Source organism: Homarus americanus, unplaced genomic scaffold (genome assembly GCF_018991925.1).
Source record: "Homarus americanus isolate GMGI-L3 unplaced genomic scaffold, GMGI_Hamer_2.0 scaffold19117, whole genome shotgun sequence".
Taxonomy (NCBI): domain Eukaryota; kingdom Metazoa; phylum Arthropoda; class Malacostraca; order Decapoda; family Nephropidae; genus Homarus; species Homarus americanus.
The window spans coordinates 3427992-3452308 of NW_024754704.1; the positions used below are offsets into that span (position 1 = coordinate 3427992).

Sequence of the window (24317 nt, forward strand, 5' to 3'; positions counted from 1 at the left end):
GTCGGTGGATGTGGGTGTGTGTGGGTGGATGTGGGTGTGTGGGTGGATGTGGTGATGTAGGTGGATGTAGGTGTGTGTAGGTGTGTATGGTGTGTGGATGTGGGTGGTGTGTGTAGGGATATGGTGTGTGTGTGGGTGGATGTGGGTGTGTGTGGGTGGGATGTGGTGTGTGTGGGTGGATGTGGGTGTAGTGTGTGGTATGGGGTGGACAGGTGTGTGTGGGTGGAGGGATGTGTGTGTGGGTGGATGTGGGGTGTGCAGGTGTGATGGTGTGTAGGTGGATGTGGGTGTGATGTGGGTGGATGTGTGTGATTTGTGTGTGGATGTAGGCTGTGTGTGGGTGGTGTGTGTGTCGGTGGATGTGTGTGTGGGTGGATGTGGTGTGTGGTGGATGTAGGTGGATGTTGGGTGTGTAGGTGATGTAGTGTGTGGGTGGATGTGGTGTGTGTCGGTGTGTGTGTAGGTGGGATATGTGTGTGTGTAGGTGGGAGGTGATGTAGGTGGTGGATAGGTGTGTAGGTGATGTGTGTGTGGGTGATGTGGTGTGTAGGTGATGTGTGTGTGGTGGGTGGTGGGGTGGGAATAGTGTTGTGTGTGGTGATGTAGGTGTGTGTAGGTGTGTGTAGGTGTGTGTAGGTGGATGTAGGTTTTGTGGTGCTGGGGTGTGTGTGGATAGTAGAGGATGTAGGTGTATGTAGGTGTGTAGGTGGATGTGGGTGTGTGTGGCGATGTCGGTGTGTGTGGGAGGATGTAGGGTGTGTAGGTGGATGTGGGTGTGTGGGTGTGTGTAGGCGGATGTGGTGTGTGTGGCGATGTAGGTGTGTGTGGGCGGATGTGGGGTGTAGCGGATGTGTGTGTGTGAGGATGTAGGTGTGTGTAGGCGGATGTGGTGTGTGTAGGTGGATGTGGGTGTGTGTGTAGGTGTGTGTAGGCGGATGTAGGTGTGTGTGTAGATGTAGGTGTGTAGGCGGATGTAGGTGTGTGTAGGAGGATGGTGTGTGTAGCGGATGTGGGTGTGTGTGGGAGGTGTGGTGTGGGTGTGTGTAGGCGGATGTAGGTGTGTGTAGGAGGATGTAGGTGTGTGTAGGCGGATGTAGGTGTGTGTAGGCGGATGTAGGTGTGTGTAGGCGGATGTACTGTACGTGTGTGTAGGCGGGAGACGTGGCAACATGTCTCTCCCATAGTGACAGCCTCTTCAACCAAACTGATATTCTTTCCTCATAAAATTCCTTCTTATCTCTTGTTGCCGCTGTTAATTTAGGTTGCCACTTTCTTTCTTGACTGAAACTTGTATACGTCGCATACCTGGCGTGGTATGTCAGGTATACTTGTACTGGTTTAGGTGTGGATTGTAGTCAGTTAGTCACAGTTCAGGTGTGGCTGCTTACCTGTCTGGGGGGTGGGGGGGGGCTTCACGCATCTTGACCTTATGAGAGAAGACTGGACAAACGTTGTGTAGATCAAGATGCCGTGTTCACGTTTGTAGGTTGGGGTTCAGGTTGTAGACAATGTAGAGCTGCTAACGTGACCTCTACAATGTCTATTAGTGGTGTAGAGGCAGTAAAAGAGCCCCTTGGTTTAGTATATTCCGGGGTATATTGAAGCAGTACAGTCTCACAAAAACTCGTGATAGATAAATTCGTCAAGGTCTTCCACCCAGCTGTAAAGTGGTACCTAACTCTACCGTTGGGGAAGTAAAGGCGGTCGAGTGCAGTGCCAAGTATCTTTTTTTTAAGTGGGAGGGACAATTATTAAACAATAACCCCCCACCCCCGGCCCAGCCTCCGTCTTCGCCCCTGCCCCCTCCTCCTCCTCCGTTCCTGCCCCCGCCCTCCGTCCTTGCCCCCGCCCCCGTCCCTACCCCCGTTCCTGCCCCCATCCCCACCCACGACCCCGCATCTGCACCAGTCACCTCCCCTGCCCCCCTCCCGTCGCTGCCCCCTTCCCCCACGACCCCTGCACCAGTCACCGCACCTGCCCCTGTCCCCATCCACGGCCCGCCTCCGCACCAGTCCCGTCCATGCCCCTGCCCCCACCCACGACCCCGCCTCCGCACCCGTCCCTGTCCCAGCCCCGACCCCGCGCGCCCCCGCCCCTTAAAGGCATTAGAGTTTCACTGACGTACTGTTCTATATTCAAAAGAGCAGAGGTGACATTTGCCGACAAAAACAGCTTTTTCTGCATTAAGAGTTGGAGTATACTGATGGCATGAGTCTGGCTTCACAGAGAGTCGTGAGCTGGAGAGTCCTCGTACCTGGAGGTGCGATAAGAATGTTCCAAACTGTTTGACTTAAGGTGAAATGCATCAATATCGTCTAACTGGTGTTAATTGAACCTATCTAGTTAAGGTAAACTCTCAGTGTAATTTTGTCTCCTTATTGGTGTTATGAGAACCTATCTAGTTAAGGTATAGTCTCAGTGTAATTTTGTTTCCTAATTGCTGTAAATTGAATGTGTCTGGTTAAGGTACTCTCCGTAGTTTAGTCTCCTAACTGGTATTAAGTAAACGTATCTAGTTAAGGCAGAGTCTCAGTGTAATTTCGTCTCCTAACTGGTGTTAAGTGAACGTATTTAGTTAAGGTAGATTTTCATAGTAATTTTGTCTCCTAACTGGTGCTAAGTGAACATATCTAGTTAAGGTAGAGTCTCAGTGTAATTTTGTCTCCTAACTGGTGCTAAGTGAAGGTATCTAGTTAAGGTAGAGACTCAGTATAATTTTGTCTCCTAGTTGGTGCTAAGTGAACGCATCTAGTTAAGGTAGAGCTTCAATGTAATTTTGTCTCCAAACTGGTGCTAAGTGAACGTATCTAGTTAAGGTAGAGTTTCAGTATAATTTTGTCTCCTAATTGATGCTAAGTGAACGTATCTAGTTAACCCTTTCACAGCGGGAGGTTACCCTAAGCTGAATAAAATCGTCTGGCGGTAGCCAGAGTAGAATGGCAAGTGTGTGGCACGCGGTGAAAGCGTTAAGACAGACTCAGTGTAATTTTGTCTCCTAGCTGGTGCTTAGTGAACAGTTAAGGTAGAGTCTCAGTGTAATTTTGTCTCCTAACTGGCGTTAAGTGAACGTACCTTGTCAAGATGTACTCAGTGTGATTTTGTCTCCTAACTGGAGTCAAGTGAACGTAACTAGCTAAGGTAGAGTCGCAGTGAAATTTTGTCTCCTAGCTGGTGTTAAGTGAACGTATCTATTTAAGATAGACTATAATTTTGTCTCCTAACTGGAACTAAGTGAACGTATCTAGTTAAGATACAGACTCAGAGTAATTTTGTCTCCTAATTGGTGTTAAGTGAACATATCCAGTTAACCCTTTCACAGCGGGAGGTTACCCTAAGCTGAATAAAATCGTTTGGCGGTAGCCATAATAAAATGGCAAGTGCGTGACACGCGGTGAAAGCGTTAAGACAGACTCAGTGTAATTTTGTCTCCTAGCTGGTGCTTAGTGAACGTATCTAGTTAAGGTAAAGACTCAGTGTAATTTTGTCTCCTAGCTGGTGATAAGTGATCGTATCTAGTTAAGGTAGAAACTCAGTGTAATTTTGTCCCCTAACTGGTGCTTAGTGAACGTATCTAGTTAAGGTAAAGACTCAGTGTAATTTTTTCTCCTAACTGGTGCTAAGTGAACGTATCTAGTTAAGGTAGAAACTCAGTGTAATTTTTTCTCCTAACTGGTGCTAAGTGAACGTATCTAGTTAAGGTAGAAACTCAGTGTAATTTTGTCTCCTAACTGGTGCTAAGTGAACGTATCTAGTTAAGGTAGAAACTCAGTGTAATTTTTTCTCCTTACTGGTGCTAAGTGAACGTATCTAGTTAAGGTAGAGACTCGTATCTAGTTAAGGTAGAGACTCAGTGTAATTTTGTCTTCCAGCTGGACTGGTGCTAAGGTAGAGTCTCAGTGTAATTTTATAAGTGGTTCCTGTATGTCTTTTGCGTCTGATGTGAATTATGTTTATGTAGAACATGGAAGTTACTCAGCCAGTTCTGGGAAAATAATTTATAAAATTTTTATCTTAGGAGAGTCGTCATAATTGGAGGTAGTGTGACGTCATCAGAGGATAATATGACTGCCATCCGCAATTCATCTCACCAATAAGCTGTATTTTATAGCGTCAAACTTCCTTCATTATCAATACACCATTACCCAAATGAAGATCTATTAGATGATTAATGAAAATGAAATATAGTAATTAATTTTTTTTTTAACTTAGATTTCGGGTAAAATATACCTCGGCACCCCCCCCCTCACATCCCCCACCCCCCTGACAGGGTGAGTAGCCCCCCAGCCTTGGGACACAGGCAGTCGCAGGACGGTCAGTCACCCTCCAACTTCAGCAAGGAGAACGTGTCAGGTTGACGACATTACTCTCCTTGGCCTATCATTTTTAACTTGTAATATCGTGATAGATTCTAATGTAGATTTACGTCGTATAAAGGTGATACCCTTTATAAGAATACTTGTACCTGTAGTGAAGCAAACTTACCTGGTTAGTTCAGTATTATATTAATTTTAGTTTGAAATAGTACAACGAAGTACATCCTCTGTTGACGTCACTCCCTCTCTTTGTCATCTGCACCAGAGTTACTTATTTATTTGTTTAACAATAGCTCACTATTTTGTTATGCAATTAATGGAGTTTTCTCAATATACCTGTGGGAAAAATAAGACTCCTATCGACCTTCACGTTAACATATTAGGTACTCTGTCGCTCCATCACTTAGGAGGAATATTGCCCTCACCTACTCCTGGGAATCTGGTCCCTGGGGTGGTAGTAGTTGTGGTATAATAGTGGTAGTGGTGATGATGGTGGTAGTGGTGATGGTGATGGTAGTGGTGATGGTGATGGTAGTGGTGATGGTAGTGATGGTAGTGGTGATGGTAGTGATGGTGGTAGTACTGGGGAGGGGTGGTGGTAGGTAATGGTAGGTATTAGGTAGTACAACCTACCATCTCCTGGGCCGGTAATTTTGTCAGTTGTAAGAGACAGTCATGGTACGGCGTGTCCCCAGGTACGTGTGTGCGTGTACCTGTACCTCGACTTTCACATGTACACAGTCACATACACACACGCTTACATATACATACACATACCCTTACACACACATCTGCTTACATACATATATACATACATACATACATACATACACATGCTTACATACATATAAGATATGGTTAAGAGAGAGAGAGAGAGAGAGAGAGAGACCTTGAACACCATTACAGAAAATAGTCCATCGTTGTGTTGACTCACTGTCTTATATAACTGGAAGTTAGTGACTTAGACCCTCAAGTGATGACCGTTTCCTCTTCACAATCAGCCCAGCCAGTCTAGAACCAGTTAATTCACAGTCTGGTAGTTATTGATGATTGATTGAGGTAATTGGAGACGCCTTGACTGTGTGAGTGGGTTGACTGTTAAAGGGTTGATGAATAAGGTGAGTTAACAGTTGAAATAGACTGTTTCAATGAGTTTAATAATGAGTTAAGCTGTCTAAATTGTACTGTTTAACTGAATTGGACTTATAATGTGATGAAAAACCCGATCTAAGTGTATGGATTAACTGGATAGATTGACAGCTTCAGTGCATCATTAACTGTCGATGAATGGAGTCAAATATGAATTACCTGAACAAATTGATGAGTTGAAATAAATATAATAGGGAAGAAACTGAATCTTTTGTGATTATCGGTAAAATATTTCCCTTCGTGTCCAGGTAAATTAAGAACAGGTTTTTTTTCCCCTAACCTAACCTTCCCCCCTTCCCCCCTACCCCCTACCCGCTACCCCCCTACCCGCTCATCCCATCTTTGATTAGATCGGATAGGTATGGTTGGGTTAGGTTAGGTTAGGTTAGATTAATTTAGCTTAGCTTAATTAAGGTTAGCTCAGGTCATCAATGCATCGACATCATGACCTCTACCTAGATAATACGGTTGGTTTTTTGATTGACCTTTGATATCAGAGTTTGTTTGTGGCCATCCGACGCCTGCATGACCAATTACCATGAGTCACCGTGATGGGTATTGGGGGAGGGGGGAGGGGGTCAGGTCATGTGTGGCCAGATCGCTTACGAAATGTTCTGTTGCAAGATGATGTCCTGGTTTTATGTGTGTGTGTGTGTGCATGTTAACAGGTAATTGTGTGTGTGTGTGTGTGTGTGTGTGTTAACAGGTAATTTTGTGTGTGTGGGTGTGTGTGCGTGCGTGAGTGTTTCATTTATTCTCCATTCTATCCTGCTTGTCATTATCAGCATTATGACATCAGACTGTCTTGAAATTGCTAAGTTACGCTTATTAATACATACGTAGAAGAGAGAGAGAGAGAGAGAGAGAGAGAGAGAGAGAGAGAGAGAGAGAGAATAAACATTAAAGAGAGATAAGGGAATGTGAAAGAGAAAAAACAGAGAGAATTGGAGAGAGTAAAAAATATATAGAGAGAAACTTACCTTCGCGTCCATGATTCAGTTCGACTCCTTGATTAAAGGACTCTTCAACAGGTAACACATGCCTTAATTCAAAGTTCGCCAATTAAATTCAGATAACAAATATGAGAACCTGTCAAACTCTCTTACTTAAACTATGGGCAAAAAAAATTCTCAAAAGACTCGGCAGCGTTTTTTTTAGTTGAAGCTTATTTCACCTGGGGGCTGGGGGTGCAGGGGGGTAGGCTTAGGTTAGCATTAAGGTGGTTAGGTTAGGTTAGGTTAGCATTAAGGTGGTGAGTCATTGAAGGTAAAATAAAACTAGGGTGTCACATCTTCAGGTGATCTGTTTACCTGTGTGTGGAGGTGTAAAAACTGCATCTAATTAGCTCACCTGAAGTACGACATATAAGCGAGGAAGTTAGTTTTTACACCGAGATTTTATTGCAATTCCGATTCTTTTTCTTTCCCTCGATGATGAAGGAGAAACAATCAAGAAAATTCCTCTCAAGAGTGACTGAGGACGCGGGGACTTACAGCTGGGGGGGTGACCTGAGTTGTGATTAACCTTGTGACACTTTCTTCTGCAAACATCTCACTCACCCTCCCCTCCCCCTCCCCTCCCCTCCCCTCCCTCCTCTCCCTCCCCCTCCCTCTCCCTCTCCTCTCCCTCTCCCTCTCCCCTCCCTCCCCCTCCCCCTCTGATTTTTTTCTCCTACTTCTTAGTGTGTATGTATGTATGTATGTTCTATGAGCCTATCCTCGTTGTTGTTGTTGTTGTTGTTTTTGTTCTTCACCCCCAAGGTTTGAACTCCCACGGAACTTTACATTAATTTTTCTTCTTCCTTAAATGGATTTGTAAGAACGTAGTTGATGGATTCACTTAAAACAGTTATTAGATAATTATGAATTTCTCACAAGTTCCTATGTTATTTTTTGTTCTCTCTCCTCAGTTCATGATGTAAGAATGTAACTGATTGATTCACTCAAGTTATGACGCAAAAATGGATTGGTTATATTTTGTTAAGGATACATCTCACTATATTCTAACCTAACCTAACCAATCTAACGCTACCTGGGTGGTTAGGTTAGGTTATCGTTAGGGTGCTTAATCTTCAGGTGAAATAAACTAGGGGTGAATGTACACTACTTTATAATAAAAAGAAACCAATTTAAATCTAGTCTGGCGTTAACACGTAACCATCCACAGTACAGTAATTACCGTCATGGGTGATCTCTTAACCCAGATGTAAATAGAAAGTTATCTAATCAGACCACAGTACTGACAGCATGCAGTCCGACTCGTGACCGTCATCAGTATAACATTATCGTCTCCAGTTCACAGGGGTACTTTACTCAGTAACTGCCACCATCACCCGCCTACCACCACCCACCGTCACCATCATCCACTCACCGCCACCCACCACCCACCGTCACCCACCACCCACCGTCACCATCACCCACTCCACCGCCACCCACCACCCCGCCACCCACCACCCACCGTCACCATCACCCACCCACCGCCACCCACCACCCACTCACCGCCACCCACCACTCACCGCCACCCACCCACTGCCACGATCACCACCACCACCGTCGCCACCCGAACAAGCCCATATGACATTAGTCCCGTTAGATGTTGGTTTTAATCAGACGTTTAGGTCAGGGTGAACTTAACATACACAAAAAAAATAAACTAAACTGAAAAAAAGAGAAACAATATGATCGAAGAACTCACTGAACAGATTCTAAACACCATGTGACCTTTAGTGTTATCCTGTGCGAGATCGGGTTTGGTTTTTTATACGTTTCCATTTTCGTGGGCTAGATCGTACAAGAGGTAAAATAGTTGTCGTTTCGCTATAATTCTGATGATATTTAGTTAGCCAGGGGTTGATTAGGTGCTCTAGGGCGTAGGACTTGCCCTGGCGTGGTCCTGAAGGGTGAGAGGAGAAAGTCCAGGGTGTGGCCGGGGCTCCCTGTTTTTGACCTGCTTGGTGCTGGAGCGGACGTGCTCATGTGGTAAGGGGAGGACCTGCGTTGTTAGATATGTCTTTATAGAGGAAACTGGAGGATATGGCTGAATTTGTGATGTGCTCTCTCTCTCTCTCTCTCTCTCTCTCTCTCTCTCTCTCTCTCTCTCTCTCTCTCTCTCTCTCCAAACAGATTATTGCCGATCTCTTTTTTATGTGTGTGTATTCCCGATAAAAGTTAAATCATCATCGTACGTACGTGTGTGTGTGTAAGTGTGTGTGTGTGTGTGTGTGTCTGTGTGTGTGAGAGAGAGAGAGAGAATCTTGACCCCTAACGCCCATTCATTCTCTCCGTAAAGCCTCAAGAACTTGGGGAAGGGGGGGTACTGCTTGGCAAAACGATAATATATTCGTTCAACCGCACGATCTTTTCCCACCCCAAGCAAGCACTGTGTTGCCAACAAATGTATGACACTGAGTTATGTTTAATATATATTTGGTACATTTCTCTTATACTTTTATGTAGTTTGGTGGATTATTAAGGTGTGTGTGTGTGTGTGTGTGTGTGTGTGTGTGTGTGTGTGTGTGTGTGTGTGTGTGTGTGTGTGTGAGGGTAAAAGTGTATTATTTAAAGATCAGCCACCGGTCAGTTTATTCGACCTTTTAAGTGGTAAAACCGGTCTGGTAAGGGTAATACAGTACTGTTGGTGGTGGACCGTGTGTGATGTATGAGTGATAGTCGTCTTCTGGTCCTCCTCTCATTCTTCTTATTCTTTCCTCCTTCTTCTTTCATTCTTCTTTCATACTTCTTCTCTCATTCTTCTTCTTTCATTCTTCTTCTCTCATTCTTCTTCTCTCATTCTTCTCTCATTCTTTTTCCATCATTCTTCTTCTCATTCTTCTTCTCTCATTCTTTTTCTTTCATTCTTCTCCCATTCTTCTTCTTCTCTCATTCTTTTTCTATCATTCTTCTTCTCTCATTCTTCTTCTTTCATTCCTCTTCTTTTTCTTTTTCTTCTCTCATCCTTTTTCTTCTTCATAACTTTTCTTCTCCGAGGCTCTTCTTCCTCCTCTTCCTCTTATCACACCACTTATCCACCACACAGTCCTGGAGTAACGCTGTTAAGGTCATCTCAGGTCACAAGGAATTTAAAGAAATGTTCCACCAAAGATTCTAAACGAACTCCTGCGGGACTACACCTGTACATCTATAACTAACCAAACCTACCCTAACCTAACCTACCCTAACCTAACCTACCCTAACCTACCCTACCCTAACCTAACCTAACCTACCCTAACCTAACCTACCCTACCCTACCCCCTAACCTAACCTACCTAACCTAACCTAACGTAACCTCCGACACGGTGACCTTATTGACCACAAAAGACTGCCCAGTGCCGGAGATTCGAACCAGCATGTGCCAGCCTGTACCAGCAGAATCAGTGACTCACGGTTCCTCAAGCAAAAAAAAATAAGGGGTTGGGGGGGTTGAATTAGGAGAGAGGAGAAGGAGGGAGAAGGGAAGGGGGAGGAGGAAGAGGAAGGGAGAGGAGGAAGGAGGAGAGGGAAGGGGAGAGGAGGGAAGGGGGAGAGGAGAAGGAAGGGGAGAGGAGGAAGAGGGGAAGGGGAGGAACACTAAGAATTTTTTCAATTAATTGCAGGAGTGACTGACGTAATTCAGGGAAACCAAGGACAGCAACCAGTCAGCGTCCCTCCTGTTACATCATCATGAACAATTGTGATACTTTAGGGAGGAGAGACATAGTGTAGTGTAGGCGTTGCCATCCCTCAGGGGGAAGAAGGAGGAGATACATTACCTTTTTGTAATTAGTTAAATTCCCGTGACCCCAAACACCTTAGGGTGGTATTGATGATGGTGTTTACTGTACACCAACCCTCCCTCTCTCCCTCACCTACACCCTCCCTCCCTCATGTACACCAACCCTCCCTCTCTCCCTCACCTACACCCTCCCTCCCTCATATTGTGCACCAACCCTCCCTCTCTCTCCTTCCCTCCCTCATGTACACCAACCCTCCCTCTCTCCCTCACCCTACACCCTCCCTCCCTCCTTCTTTTCCAACCTCCCTCTCTCCCTCATGCACCAACCTCCTCTCTCCCTCACCCTACACCTCCCCTCCCTCCCCTCCCTTGTACACTGCCTCCCTCCTCTTCTTCCCTCCCTCATGTACACCAGCCTCCTCTCTCCTCCTTGTACCAGCCACTCCCTCTCCTCACCTACACCCCTCCCTCCCTCCCTCATGTACACCAGCCCTCCCTCTGCTCTCTCCCTTCCCCTCCCTCATGTACACTAGCCTCCCTCTCCCCTCCTTACAACCCTCCCTCTCTCCCTCCCTCCCTCCTGTACACCAACCCTCCCTCTCTCCCTCACGTACACCCTCCCTCGCTCCCTCGTGTTCACCAGCCAGCATGTGTAGGTGAGTGGCCTGACCCAGCAACATGGAGTCCTTGACCTTGCAGCACTGCCCACCGCCCTGCACAGAGAAAGCGGATCTGGGGTGCTTAGGACAGGACGGCGCTCGATGGTGTTGCAACTTGCTAGTGTCTCTTGTTAATTAATCGAAACTTGCGGCATTTTAATGTTGCATTTAGTCCCCAAGAATGTTTAGGTGTACTGTGGTGAATGTTGGGGTGTACTGTGGTGAATGTTGGGGTGTACTGTGGTGAATGTTGGGGTGTACGGTGGTGAATGTTGGGGTGTACTGTGGTGAATGTTGGGGTGTACTGTGGTGAATGTTGGGGTGTACGGTGGTGAATGTTGGGGTGTACTGTGAATAATGTGTCCACACACACACACACACACACACACGAACTAGTTTTTACAAAGGCATATTATCATAGAGAGCTTGACCAGCATGTTGGCACTACCAGAATGATTGTGACACCTGAGTGCCAGTAAGTCTGGGTGGCACTGTGACCTGTACTGTACCTACCTGTGGCTATTACTTCTCAAATACGAAATGATATCACGTGGATACTAGCTGTTGTTCGCCTGGCCATCTGTTTACTATGACGTCATCCCCATGGCTATCAGCTGTTTCTTATGACGTCATTCTCCCGACTCTTTACTGTGATATCATTCACCTGGGAATCAGCTGACCACGCTCACCAAGGGTCATTCAGTATTATGGGAAAGCTTTTGGTATCCCCGATCAGGAGTCAACCCAGACAGGTGTTGCCCGCGGTAAGGCAGGAGAAGAGGCTTACCATTTGATGTAATAGATTTTTTTTTTAAGATTAATAAGTGTTATTATTATTATTGTTATTATTATTATTATTAGTATTGTATTCCTAGTATTAATGTTATCATTAAGTTTATATATATTTAGTGTTTTTTATTTATACATCATAAAACACACACACACACACATGAGGTTGTATATATGTGTTCTAAATGTCTATACTGTATACCTTGTTTCTAATGTACATATACCCTGTAGCGGGCAGGGGCTCCTCTCTGCTGAATCAATCGTCTGGTGTTAGCCAGAATAAAATACCTATGGGGTACTTATTCCTCTAAACGGTTAACGACTTAGTTGGAAATATATTGAGCCACATTGCGATACGAAGGTTTTTAGGAAGGCAGCAAGTCGAGATGATGTCGCAATCATGCAAAATGTCTGCACGAACTGTTCAAATGGTCCCAAGAACGGCAAATGCTTTTGAACATTACAGAATGTATGACTGCACATAGGATTCAACAACCGTAATCACAGCTGTTCTGTTGATAACACTTCCTTGTATTCTGTTACTAAGGAAAAGGATCTAGGCGTTGTGTTGGAACAGCACAACACGTGAAAACAGCAGTGAAAAAGACACCCGAGATTTGGGGATTATAAGTCGTATCTTCAAATATAAAATAGAAAAATGCTCCTAAAACTTTATAAGTATCTGGTTCGCTCCATCTGGGTTACTGAATAAAGACACAAAAACCTTCCCGCCAGAAAGGCTTACTAGCATCCCAAGAAAAGATACAACACAGTGGAACTTATCTCATCCTGAACTACTGTATATCATCTGAGGGTCGTAGGACAAACACCTCTTAAGACATGACACAATTAGGTAGATTTTTGAACGAGACGAAAACGTGAACCCAGGTCATTTTTCGTGATGTGAGGCGCTACCATCACAAGGGGACATAACTTCAAGCTCGCCATGATGTCCTGCAGGTCGAATAATAAGGAAATACTTCTTCACACAGAGGCCGATAGACCTATGGAACAGTGTACCAACTCAAGCTGTGTAATCGGGAGCAGTATTAAGCTTTAAAATAACAGACTGACCTCTTCCCCTCGGCTTGGCTACCTATAATGTGGTTGGCCATTGGGTAAATAGGGTCTTCGTTATCATTGAGTACGTGACTGTTTCGTGTATTCTCTGCTTTAAGAGAGTAAGTAAAAACTTGTTTACGTTTAGTGATCCTGGTCTGGCTTTAGAAAACAGTAATATTAACCCCTTTAGGAGATAAGATGTTCTAAATATTTCCTCTTGTTGACCTGTGTAATATACTCGTCACGGTCTGTTTATTTCATCTTGATAATGCTGATATCAAGTTATAAATATTATTGTTATCTTTCTCTTGATTATCCTTTATTAAGTTGCATTTATTATTTTATTGTATTGTTAATTTTTACTCGTAGTTTCTTGTGTTCGTGGTTCACTAAGTTTTAATTCTTTTGTTAATTACACCTAGAGGGCGGTAGAAGACAACACGATAATTATTATTTAACGAGTTTAAACCAACTTGTCGCTGTGCATTATGGAGGTGTGGAAACAAAATACTTGAACAGGGTCATATTTCCATTTGTGTTGACCTTCCACAAAATACGAGACAGGTACTGGGCAGAGCAAGATGTCAGAACCTTAAAATTGTCAGTTCACATTAATTTTTTCGTGTCAAGAATCACGTGTATGATAAGTAGTTAAAGCACAAGTTTAAATGGCATAATGTACTTAAAAAATAACGATGGCATATTATGACTAGAAGTCCGATTAGGCCCGAGACGTTGTCCACCCTAGTCACTCGGGGGCGAACACAGCGACTATAGGCAGGAGGACCCTATGGACTAGCGGATACAGTGGCAGGGGTACACAGCTATTTACAACGTACCCGATCACCACCTTTCGGAAAAGTTAGGCCAATTCTGCACCAGGCGTTAACTCTTCCTATAGATAAGGTGCCGCTCTGATAACAGTAGACATAATGGAACCTTGTATTATCAGCTTACGAGCCGTTCGGGAGATTGGTCTGTTCTTTGTAACTTTGCTCTGAACTTTATTGTCCAGTGTTAGTACATGAGGAAACCGGAATACCTAGAGAAAATCTCTGATGTTTGGTATTGGCAGGGGTAGTCACACTGGATAGTGGAAACCCTTCTCACGTGTGTCCCGGACTGGGACTCGAACCCATGACTAACCATTGTTAGTACCATCCTTTCGTGTAATTATCGCCAGAAGCTGTCAGTAAATTTTTAAAATGCTTATTTTATTAAAATAAGTGACAATATGAAGTTTATACACAATAAACATAATTATTTGTAGGTTTGTATCTCTCATCATTTATTTATTAACAGCTTATGAAAGTGTTTGTTATGGTCAAAATTTTAATTGATGGAATAATTTAGTGTAATAAAAGTAATGAAAAAAGGTAAGTGAAAAGAAGATATTGCTGTTTTAAGTATATATGTTGCATTTCGATAATTTACTTGTAAAGGCGATAGTAAAATAATTATTTATATAAGCCGTAGTTAAGAAGTACACTCGGTCAGCCCGTGTTATGTTGTACAGAAGACACGTGTGAGTGTTTACCAACACCTGAGCTACACCAAGAAGGAGAAATACTAGCCCATCACCATGAAGTGTAAATGCCTAGTGGTAGACACGGCAGCGTTTGTGAAGAATGTGTCATTGTGGGTAAGTGCTTACAGTATGAGCTAATTTGGGTAAAATTGCAGATTACGGCAACCTAAGAATCTGACCCCCCCCCCCCAAAATGTATTTCTGATGGTCTTTGATGCGATTGGTTCAATTCTGACATTCGTTTTGGTAAAGGTGTAGAAGACGGTGACCACCAGAAGGAATGGTCCGCATTGGTTGAAATTTTTCTACACACTAATATGATATTAAACACAAAAATGGAAACGACAATGCATAGAACCTAATAGAACCTGACTTAACATAACCAACCTATGGGTTTGTTAGGTCTTGTTCTATTAGGTTCTATGCATTATGTGTTAAACAACTTACCTTAATATCAGCAATGGCGAGGAGGAATAAGTGGAAGCGTTCACCGTCATTTAGGAAACGTCTCGTGAAGAGGGATTCAGCGAGGTAAACAACAAAAATGACGCCGGGAGGATAATTGTGAAGCGGGATAGAGTAAATAAAAAGATTGTCAGGTTCTATTAGGTTCTATACATTGTCGTCTCCATTTCTGTGTTTAATATGTTGTTATTAGCATTATATAAAAAGTTAATACAAAATAATGCATAGAACCTAATAAAACCTGACCTAACATACCCAATCTATGGGTATGTTAGGTCAGGTTCTATTTGGGTCTATGCATTGTCGTTTCCATGTTTGTGTTTAATATCATGATATTAAAGTGTAGAAAAAATTTAAACCAATTCGGACAATTCCTTCTAGTGGTCACCTTCTACACCTTTATATCCGTTTTTATCGGAAATCACTCCTTCTAAATTTAGGCCCCCCCCCCATAATAGTTCTATCGATTGCGTGTTCTGAATTCCCGGTACTCTGTGTTTGCTAACTTATTCCATATACCGGTAACCAAACTAAACCTTACCTGAGCCCCGGACCCACGGTGACCCTAGCCGGCTTTGCCCCGGACCCCCAAACGGTATGATATGACCCCAGAGTCGTGTGGTCAGCCTCCACGAGAATGTAAATAGCCGTTACAGTATTTCTTACCTTACTCCGAGTCAGGGTCAGAGTCTGAGTCGGGGACTAGAATACGTCGTGGGTTCCTCTGTTCTAAAGTTTCCTTATTTTTAAAATGAAACAATACAATAAACTTCCAATAATCGAAATCGTACCCAGCACACAATGGCTCCATGTTGCAACTGATTAAAAATTTCCTGCATCCTACCACCCACGCTGAATATTGAACACTAATTGGTTAAATCTAATGTTGAGATTATTTATTGGATTTGATTGGCCGCCCTAACACCCCCATCCCTAAGCATAGGGCCAACAGGTGCTCTGATTATGTTTTTAAAATTCATTAACTTCCTTATTATCAATTTGCGAAAGAAATGTAATATAAGAAAGTAATAATAGAAAAAAATTTCTATCGATTGAGTGCAATGAATTTCCGGAATTCTGTGGTTGCTGTAAGCTGCAGTATTACCCTAATTTTAAGAAGACCTTTTGGATTTATATTATACGCTGTGGATATTTGTCCGGTTGTTGGTTAGTTTTCTTTTTAACTAACACCAGAAGGAGTTGATATAATTGGACTATTATCGTTTCGGTCATCCAGCGAATTTTAGGATTGAAAGTAATCACCATCCGAGAGAGGATTAGATTACGTTGAAATTATGTTTTTCCGATGGTTTTTGGTGTGTTTTGAATGATTCCGACCTACTTCCAAATAGGTGGATGACCGAAACGATAATTTTACCGATGAAACTTTGTGGAAACTCTAATTACAATCTATTAATAGATAAATTGGCCTCTCCGTTTATTTCCATCTATGTCTTCGATCTTGGTCCCTGATGTGGTGACTGTCTTGAAGGTGGAATGCTGTAGGTAGTCTGTAATGAGAGAAGTGAAGGGGGAGTTAGGTATTACTGTGTATCTGTGCTTTGTGTCGTGTCCTTGTGTCATGTTAGGTACTCTGTTGGTGTGTTTGGTCTTGTTCCGTAACTATATCAATAATCCTGTTGGGTAACCTAGTTTTTCGAAGGCTTTGAAGATGCGTGCCAGCTCGTCCTCCAGATATTCTGTGTCACATATTCTGTCAGCCTGCAGGAGTAATTCTATGACCATGCCTGTCTTTGTTTTCATACTGTGGGCTGGCAGGTACAGTAGTGGATGAAGTCGTCTTTATTGGTAGGCTTGTGATATACCTTGTATTTGGGTCCCTCATTAGTTCTTATTACGATTGTGTCTATGAAGGGGAGCTGGCCATCTGTCTCTTCCTCCATGGTGAACTGGATCTTAGGTTGGATCTCGTTGAGTCTCCTCTCGGTGTTTTCCAGGTCCATTCTCCCAGTTGTGATCATTGATGTATCGTAACCATGTTGATCTAGTACCCACGAAGTTCTTATAGTAGTTCGTCTCCATGAATAGTCAGGCCATTATTGCACTCAGGGGGACCTCATTGTGAGTATGCAATGTTGGGTGTATTCTTCCCCTTCGAAGGCGAACGAGTCAAAGTTTACTCACAACGAGACCAGTTGTGTGTTTCCTTCACTACCACTACAATCTGTCCACTCTGAACAATGTTCATTTTACCTTTGTTTTGTCATTTTGTACAGGAGTATGGAGAAGAACTATATAGCCTGCCAGAGGTTATTGAGGAGATCCGTGACAAGCAAACAAAAGAACGCCTGGAAGCTATGCCCGTAGCTATCACCATGAGACAACCTAAGCCACAATCACTGAAGTTTGGTAAGATTTAGGATTTTTAGTTTTCTTGGTACTGTATTACAATTCTTGGCATGTATTAACCCTTCTCTACAGGACACCACTTTTATTATTTTAATTGGCTGATGCCAAACAGTTGTATTCAGCACAGTGAGATTCCCTGTACACAAGTTGTTAATTAGGTAAATTTAACCGCTTTAACTAGCTTAATACAACATTTACTGTAGAGTTTAAAAAAAATGACAGCTACATAACTGAATATTATTATAGAAGGCATTGGAAAAAAAGGGATTTGGCCTTATTTAAAATCACCTTATGGGTTGTTGACAGCTGATAAGTATTGTATAAGTTTATAAATGAAACTGTGGATAAAAACATCCATACTAAACCTGGCCAACCTAACCTAAGTCAAGGTAATAATCTTATGTTATTATCTGGTTAGGTCAAGCTGAGTTACATTAAAAATGGTGTCTCATGACTAAAGCATTTGTCATTCTCTTTCATGATATTCAACCCTGTTTTTGCCCAACAATTTGTGATAAATAAGAGAGTCGTCCTTTTTACTCTACAGTTAATGAATTCTCCAAGAAGACTGGGGATTATGCCAGCCTCTCATTACCAGACATGAAGGTGTTAGCCCTAACATATGAACTGGAGGTTGAAACCCGAGGAGGAGCTGAACACCTTCGGACAGAGCCTCAGAAAATCATCACTGAGGGAGCTGCCAAGAAGGGCACTAACACTGCCCCACCCACTACTGAGGGCTTCTACCTCCCAAAAGCACAGGTAATAGATTGTTATAGGTCAAATAAGATGATGTTGAAGGGATAGTTTAATTGCTTCACTTGTGTGTGTATGTGTATCTTTCCTTGTAAACAAAACCTTTTAATAATGGGTTTACAAGTTTTATGAAACTTGGAAGGTGGGTTGTGAGGTGGCTGGAGAACAACTAGTTTATTTGAACAAATATTATGCGTAGGTTGAGCATTATCAGTATTACAGTTAACATATTGTTGTGTGAAGCAAGAGAGATAAACCAAATACAGTACTGTAGATGCTTGGGGCCTTGCTCTGTAAGGGAATACTGTACCTGTACTGTACATTGGGTGATGAAGGGAGGGTCTGTATTTCTCTTGATTGTGGCTGCTCTGGTTTATAATGGGAAAACACTTGAAAAGGTGAAATTAAATTTATTGTATCTCAGTAAGTATACCAGAGTAGATCTAGCAATGAAAAAAATCACATTAAGGTAACAATAGTATGATCTATATATACATTTTTTAGTTCAATTGCAAAGAAGTTTTTGCCGAGTTCATCATAAACAAATATAATTATTAATCTTTAAATTATGCCTAACCCCCTCGACAGTGTGAAGAATGTGCGTCTGCCTCCTCTGGCATCTCATCCAGGTCATCATCACCAGATGACACAAACTTTGAAAATGGTCTCTCAGAGTTGTTACCTTCAGATCCTTCATTACCCAACTTTAATGTGTCTTCTTCCCAAGTGCCAAACATCTGTTGGCAGCATTTGGTGTTAATAAATAGCTTCCTGGAGGAACACAGTTACATAAGTGGTCATGTCCCTACGGGTAAAGACTTCATGTTCCATACTGCCCTTACAAGGACATACCCTCAGTTTTGTTCCATTGAAGCTATCGCCAATTGCAAAAGTTCTGAAGACATAAAAACGGTACATGAAAACAAGGTTTGCCCCTTTCTCTCCACCTTTCCCTGTATTAGAAGATGGGCATTACATGCTTCATCTTTCACTGAAGAAGAAAGAACACTATATCCTTGTTCCAGTCTCTCCCTAGAGGAGCTTCTTCATGACTTTGAAGAAATAGGACAGCAAATGGTAAATTCTAGTGGACATTAGTGCTTGAAATGATGTAACATCACATCCTTTTAGTGAAAGTTATGGAATGCTTTGATTCCTTTGTGTGCCAACATTGACAACATTGTGCAGTCTTTAAACACAGGTTTTAGTTTGACAACATTGTGCAGTCTTTAAACACATGTGTTTGTGGTTAGTTTTAGTTATGACTGCCATTAGCTTAAATAGTGAAGCTTATGCTGTACTGATTATGTCTTTGTTATTTACTTTCTCTTAATGTAGTTTGAAAGTATAGTGAATGGTGTTTGATTTACTGTATTTTCCAAGAAAACAATTCCTTCCAATAATTTTTATTTTATTTTTTAATTTGAGTGAATTTTGCATGCTTATTTTCGATATGCATGCAATGTGTATGTTAAACATAACATTTTGGTGTTTCCCCAAATCTTTGTCTGTTTTAGTTTATAGATCTTAGAAAGGCTAGTTTAGTATGGAGGACTTTACTGTACCACATATGAAATTTATTTTGGACTTTAATAAGAGTAAGTCTCTATTGGATCACTTCTGACTCCCGTTACCAGAAATGCTTATTCATTTACTGTATGAAAGGTGTTGCAGGTGATGAAGAGATGAACTTGTCAATTGCATATTCCATTGCTTTGGTAGGAGTTAATAAGCATGGAGTGTTATTCTTAATAAAGCTCCTTCCCCCTCCCCCCCCCATTTTATTTTTTGACTCATTCTTTGTAGCTAATGTTTCCATAATACTGTAGTGTATTAAATATCCCAGAATTGAAGGTTTGATGTGGAGTTTCACCTATGAGCATACAGTTGATATGCTTGAACTGGAAGAAATAAAGTCTAGAGAGTGTTACAGTTAATGGCTGCCATATTTCACACATTAAAATTCGGTAAAGTATAAGAACAGTGTATTAGAGTTCATCTTGATGTTCATATGTTTGATATACGAGACAATTAATTCTGTAATTTTCATCATCTGTGGTCAGTAATCTTTTTTTGGCCCCAGGGTGTATCAGGTTGATGTAAAGTTACATAGGGGACTTTGTTGCCTCTTCATGCCTTTGTTGATATTCACGGTTTTTAGGTTGATACACTGGCTTAGTGTCTTGGTTAACTCTGGCTGTTTGTGTGGCTTTGTAAGTATAAGTGATGATGTGGCGTGATTAATTTGAGGTCTAATCATTACTAACCTACAGGAGGAGGAAAAGCCGGTACAGCCAGACCAGGAGGGTGAGGAGGAGCCTCCACATTCTGATGCCCCAGCAGAACCAGCACCTGTGGATGTAAGCTCTCTTTCTCTCTCACAACAATCTGAAACAGCTGATCACACTGAGGAAGGTGAAAGCCATCCAAAAGAGCTGATTGACACTCATCTTGCTGAAGAGGATGGTGATGATGGTAGGAAAGTTGATGAATTGATAACTTTGGCTTAACCCCATCACTACACGGACGCCACTTTTAATATTTTACTTGGTTAATGCCGGACAATTTTATTCAGCTCAGAGGCGACACCGTACACAAGGGGTTAATTGAGAGTTAACAATTCCGAGAATGTCCTCCTTTGACAATATTGAGTAATTAATATTCAGTAGTGGAAAGGAAAATTATTTTCCAAAGATCATAACTGTATTCAATGTAATATATGGTAAATGTGAAACTTTGAATTTTGTTAGAAGTAGAATTCTATGGTATGTCTTGCATCATGACCCATACAGAGGAGAGTGATGTAGATGATGACAATGCTTCAGAAGATGAGAGTGATGATGATGGGTGGATAACTCCTTCAAACTTAAAGAAACACAGACTTAAAAACAACCCATTCCAATATGCATGTGAAGAGGAACCAGAGGAAGATGTCCAGGTTGCTTGCATGACGGCAGACTTTGCGGTCCAGGTTAGTTGTCATCACAAACTTTTATAGTTTAGGTCCTCATGGCAACTTATAATAACAGTATTGAAGGAGTTTGACTATATTTGAGAGATATAATGTCAAAATTATGATTAATGTGTATTTATTTATCACTATGTTAACATGTCATTTTTCCACAATTGCATGGGCTAGTGGCAGCTCTCCATGCTGCATAGTTTCTTGCAGTCTCTCTTCCCCTCCACATTTTGACTCAAATCTTTTGACACCATTGATCTCAATTCATTCTCTCCATATGCCCAAATCATCTCATATCTCAGTCTACATCTACACAAAACTTTGCCAGTACTTTCATTACCCAGCTGCTCTCTTGGCTCTGAACGGGGTTTTCTATCATCAGTGTCACATTTCAGATTTCATGTCCGCTTTATTATTCTCATTTAAATCACTTAAGCATGTGTATGTTGTCCTCTTTACCTGCTCATAATTTTCCACCGTTGAACATCATACTACTTACGGGCATAAGATTTTTATTTTTTTTGCTTTGTCATTCTTTGGAATGCAGAATTTTTAATGCAAACTATAAATGTCCTTTTCAGAATGTACTGAAGCACATTGGATTATCAGTAATGGGTGTTGATGGTTTGCTGATAAAACATTTAAAAACATTTATCCTGAGGTGCCATGCCTGCTTCAAAACTACTTCTATCATGACAAAGGTACAGATGTGAACCTGTGTTTGTTGTATGAAAGATCTTAGAATATTACAGCTTTATATTATTCAGGCCACACCTGTTCTTTATTAAACATTTAATTATGCCCCACCAACAGAAGTCAAGGAGGATGTGTTTGACTCTATCCTTCATCCATTCCATCATTGAAACATTTTCACCAGACTTAACAAGTCAGGATATTTGATAGTTAATTTCTATAGATACAGCTGCATTGCAATAATTGTTTTTCCAATTAGAGGTTTATTGTGAATATATTACATAAAGACATTACCTCTTTTTCCTCTCTCTCTCTTTTGCCAACACATTTTGTTCAGTCAACATCCGCAGAATGGCTGGATGTAATCAGCTTAAACTGACAGGATAGCTTCACCAGCTACATAGTTTGAGATTTTTATTTATTTTATTTATATATTTATTTTTTACGGGATTAACCCACCAGGGCACAGGTCAATGACCCACTTCAGGCCTGGGGGCAAAAATTAAATAGTAATAATTATAATAATAAAGGCCCATAAATAAATACAAAATTTAAAACAATAAATAAAGATCATTAGTGAGAAATGATATATACAGTAAGTTGTGTTGTCAAAGTAAGAGAAATAATTGAGACCCTGCAATTGTGTGTAAATGAGGCAGAAAGTCAGATCAGCAACCTGGGACTTGGTCACAATTATTTTGATGCCATATGGCAGCAGGGTCTACCATTAGACAATACATTATGCTTCCAATATCTTCCCGGCGGTTTGTAAAAAAAATTGCATAAGTTTCATAAATGTGTCCTGCTATAAATTAAGTAAATAAATCAGTGAAATGTGTATCACTCAATATACTATGGCTGTTCACAGATCTTCTGTCCTAACTGTGGCAACAAGACCTTGAAGAAAGTGTCTGTGACGTTGAACCCTGACGGCTCACAGAAAATATGGATCAACACAAAGAAACAAATAAACATAAGAGGCATGAAGGTAACTGGAGAGATTCGTGTGATGTTGTCATAACACTTAGCTTACTGTTTGTGTCAGAGGTACAGAAATTGTCCCTACAGTATTAGTAATTTATTACATCCCAAGTTTTTATTTATTTAATGCTGTCATGCAGGTTTCAGTTTGTTTGTATGTCTCAGATTGTTAATGTTATAATGCTTACATACAGTAGTGTCTTTTGAATAAACTTTGTATTTAAATTAATCACAATAACATCTCAGATGACTTCTACTTTTATATCAGACTATTATAAGATGATGAAAGGAGTGGTATGAGCTTGGTATAACCTGTGGGTAGAAGAGACTAGAGTGCATATCCTCTACTGTGTATTCTCTATCAGTTTATAGACAGCACAACATAATGAGAATAGAATATGATAATGTTGGAAGCGACACTGTTGACTGATGTAGCAATGTTTAGGTATGTAAAGTGAAGATTTAGTCTACATATCTTAGTTCAAAATACAGTAAATGGCTTATATTATTCAAGATAGACAAAGTATTAGTATTTTAATACCTGTTTTGCTTTGGCAGTACTCATTGCCAACTCCTAAAGGTGGTAAGCATGGGAGGAACCCCATATTGGTGGAAGATCAACGAGAGGCAAAGAGATTCTCCAGTAAGATGAGCCGTAAGAAAATTAATCCCCTCCATGAAGACTTTGATCCACGTATGTATATTCATTGAACTTCTTGCAAAATTATTCTAGTGTGATGGCATGAGTGAAACTGCTGTGCCTGAGTGGGACATAAGAAATGGGTGGCAGTGATGTGTCTTGTGCTTGTGTTCTGTAACTCAAACAAATGAACTTTAACCATGTTTGGAATGTAATTAGTTACCAAGTTAGTTTGGTGTTTGGCAAATATGTCTTTTTCTTTTTGGTCTAGGTAATGGCCCATTGGACTATGTTGCCTACTTTAATGGGAAACTCTTATTTGTTGTGAAGTTTAGGCTTGGTCTTGTTGCCATCAGAGTCAAATATGTGTAACGTCCCCTAGAATTTCAGATTTTTAATAACGCATAAGCCCACTTCTAGTCTATTGTGTAGACTTGAATTGCTACTTCGAACATAAGTAGATGAAGCAAAAGATAGGATTTTGAGTTGGTACATTAAACTTTGGAGAATGTGTGTGAGGATAAATGAGAAGAAGGATGTATGTACTGAAGTGAGCGAAGTTGGCTTTGATAAAATGAACACTAAAAATAAGGTGGAAAGTTAGTAGAGTGTAGGGGATTCTGTGGGTGAAAGGATTGTCATAAAAACCAAACTGGATCACAGATATTCAGACATAGAGTTTGGATGATCCCTAACCTGTGTGTGATGTTAGGTCAGTGTTGCTCCAAGTTGACTCATAAATGCTCATGAGGAGGCTATATTGTGTGCATGGTCAAAATAGATTAACGCATTAGTTTCATGTAGCAATATTGGTCACTTTTGGGTATAGTAGGAATTTTTGAGGTTTAATCTAACAGACGAAATTTTGGGCAATAAATTGATAAATATCTGTCATGTGTGCATTAACTGATTACAAAATATAAATTATGTATTCTTATGTTGTTCTTGAATATATGTTCTACGTCTCCCCCGTCATTTAGACTTCATCTTTTCCCAGGGATATGTTATATACTGTACATTTTTTTCAATGACTCGATAATGCATTTTATTTTTATTTTATTTTTTTCAGATCATATACCGTTTGCAGTACATGATGTATATTCCCGTGCTGCTCAGTTGGGCTACATTGCTGGCAAGAACCATTATCATCACTACTGGGAAAAGAGGAACCCTAATGAGCCAAAAAGAACAACTGGCAAGAAGAAAAAGAATCCTGCTTAATAAAGATGTTACTTTTAAA

General features: G+C 41.3%; 1 protein-coding gene across 4 annotated transcripts; it reads left to right on the top strand.

The window, feature by feature from the left end:
• Window positions 1-2253: 2253 nt before the first annotated feature.
• LOC121855933 (RNA-binding protein NOB1-like) lies at window positions 2254-24317 on the top strand. Of its 4 annotated transcripts, none has more exons than XM_042351143.1 (10): window positions 2254-2348; window positions 16913-17045; window positions 17593-17807; window positions 18390-18878; window positions 20075-20276; window positions 20594-20772; window positions 21345-21464; window positions 22325-22444; window positions 22996-23131; window positions 24147-24317. In XM_042351143.1, the coding sequence occupies exons 2-10, from the start codon at window positions 16994-16996 to the stop codon at window positions 24296-24298; spliced, it is 1665 nt and encodes a 554-aa protein (XP_042207077.1). In that variant the 5' UTR covers window positions 2254-2348; window positions 16913-16993; the 3' UTR covers window positions 24299-24317. The 4 variants fall into 4 exon arrangements, with proteins under 4 accessions (XP_042207077.1, XP_042207078.1, XP_042207076.1 ...); XM_042351144.1 differs by lacking the exon at window positions 2254-2348 and adding an exon at window positions 3003-3022; XM_042351142.1 differs by lacking the exon at window positions 2254-2348 and adding an exon at window positions 14163-14324.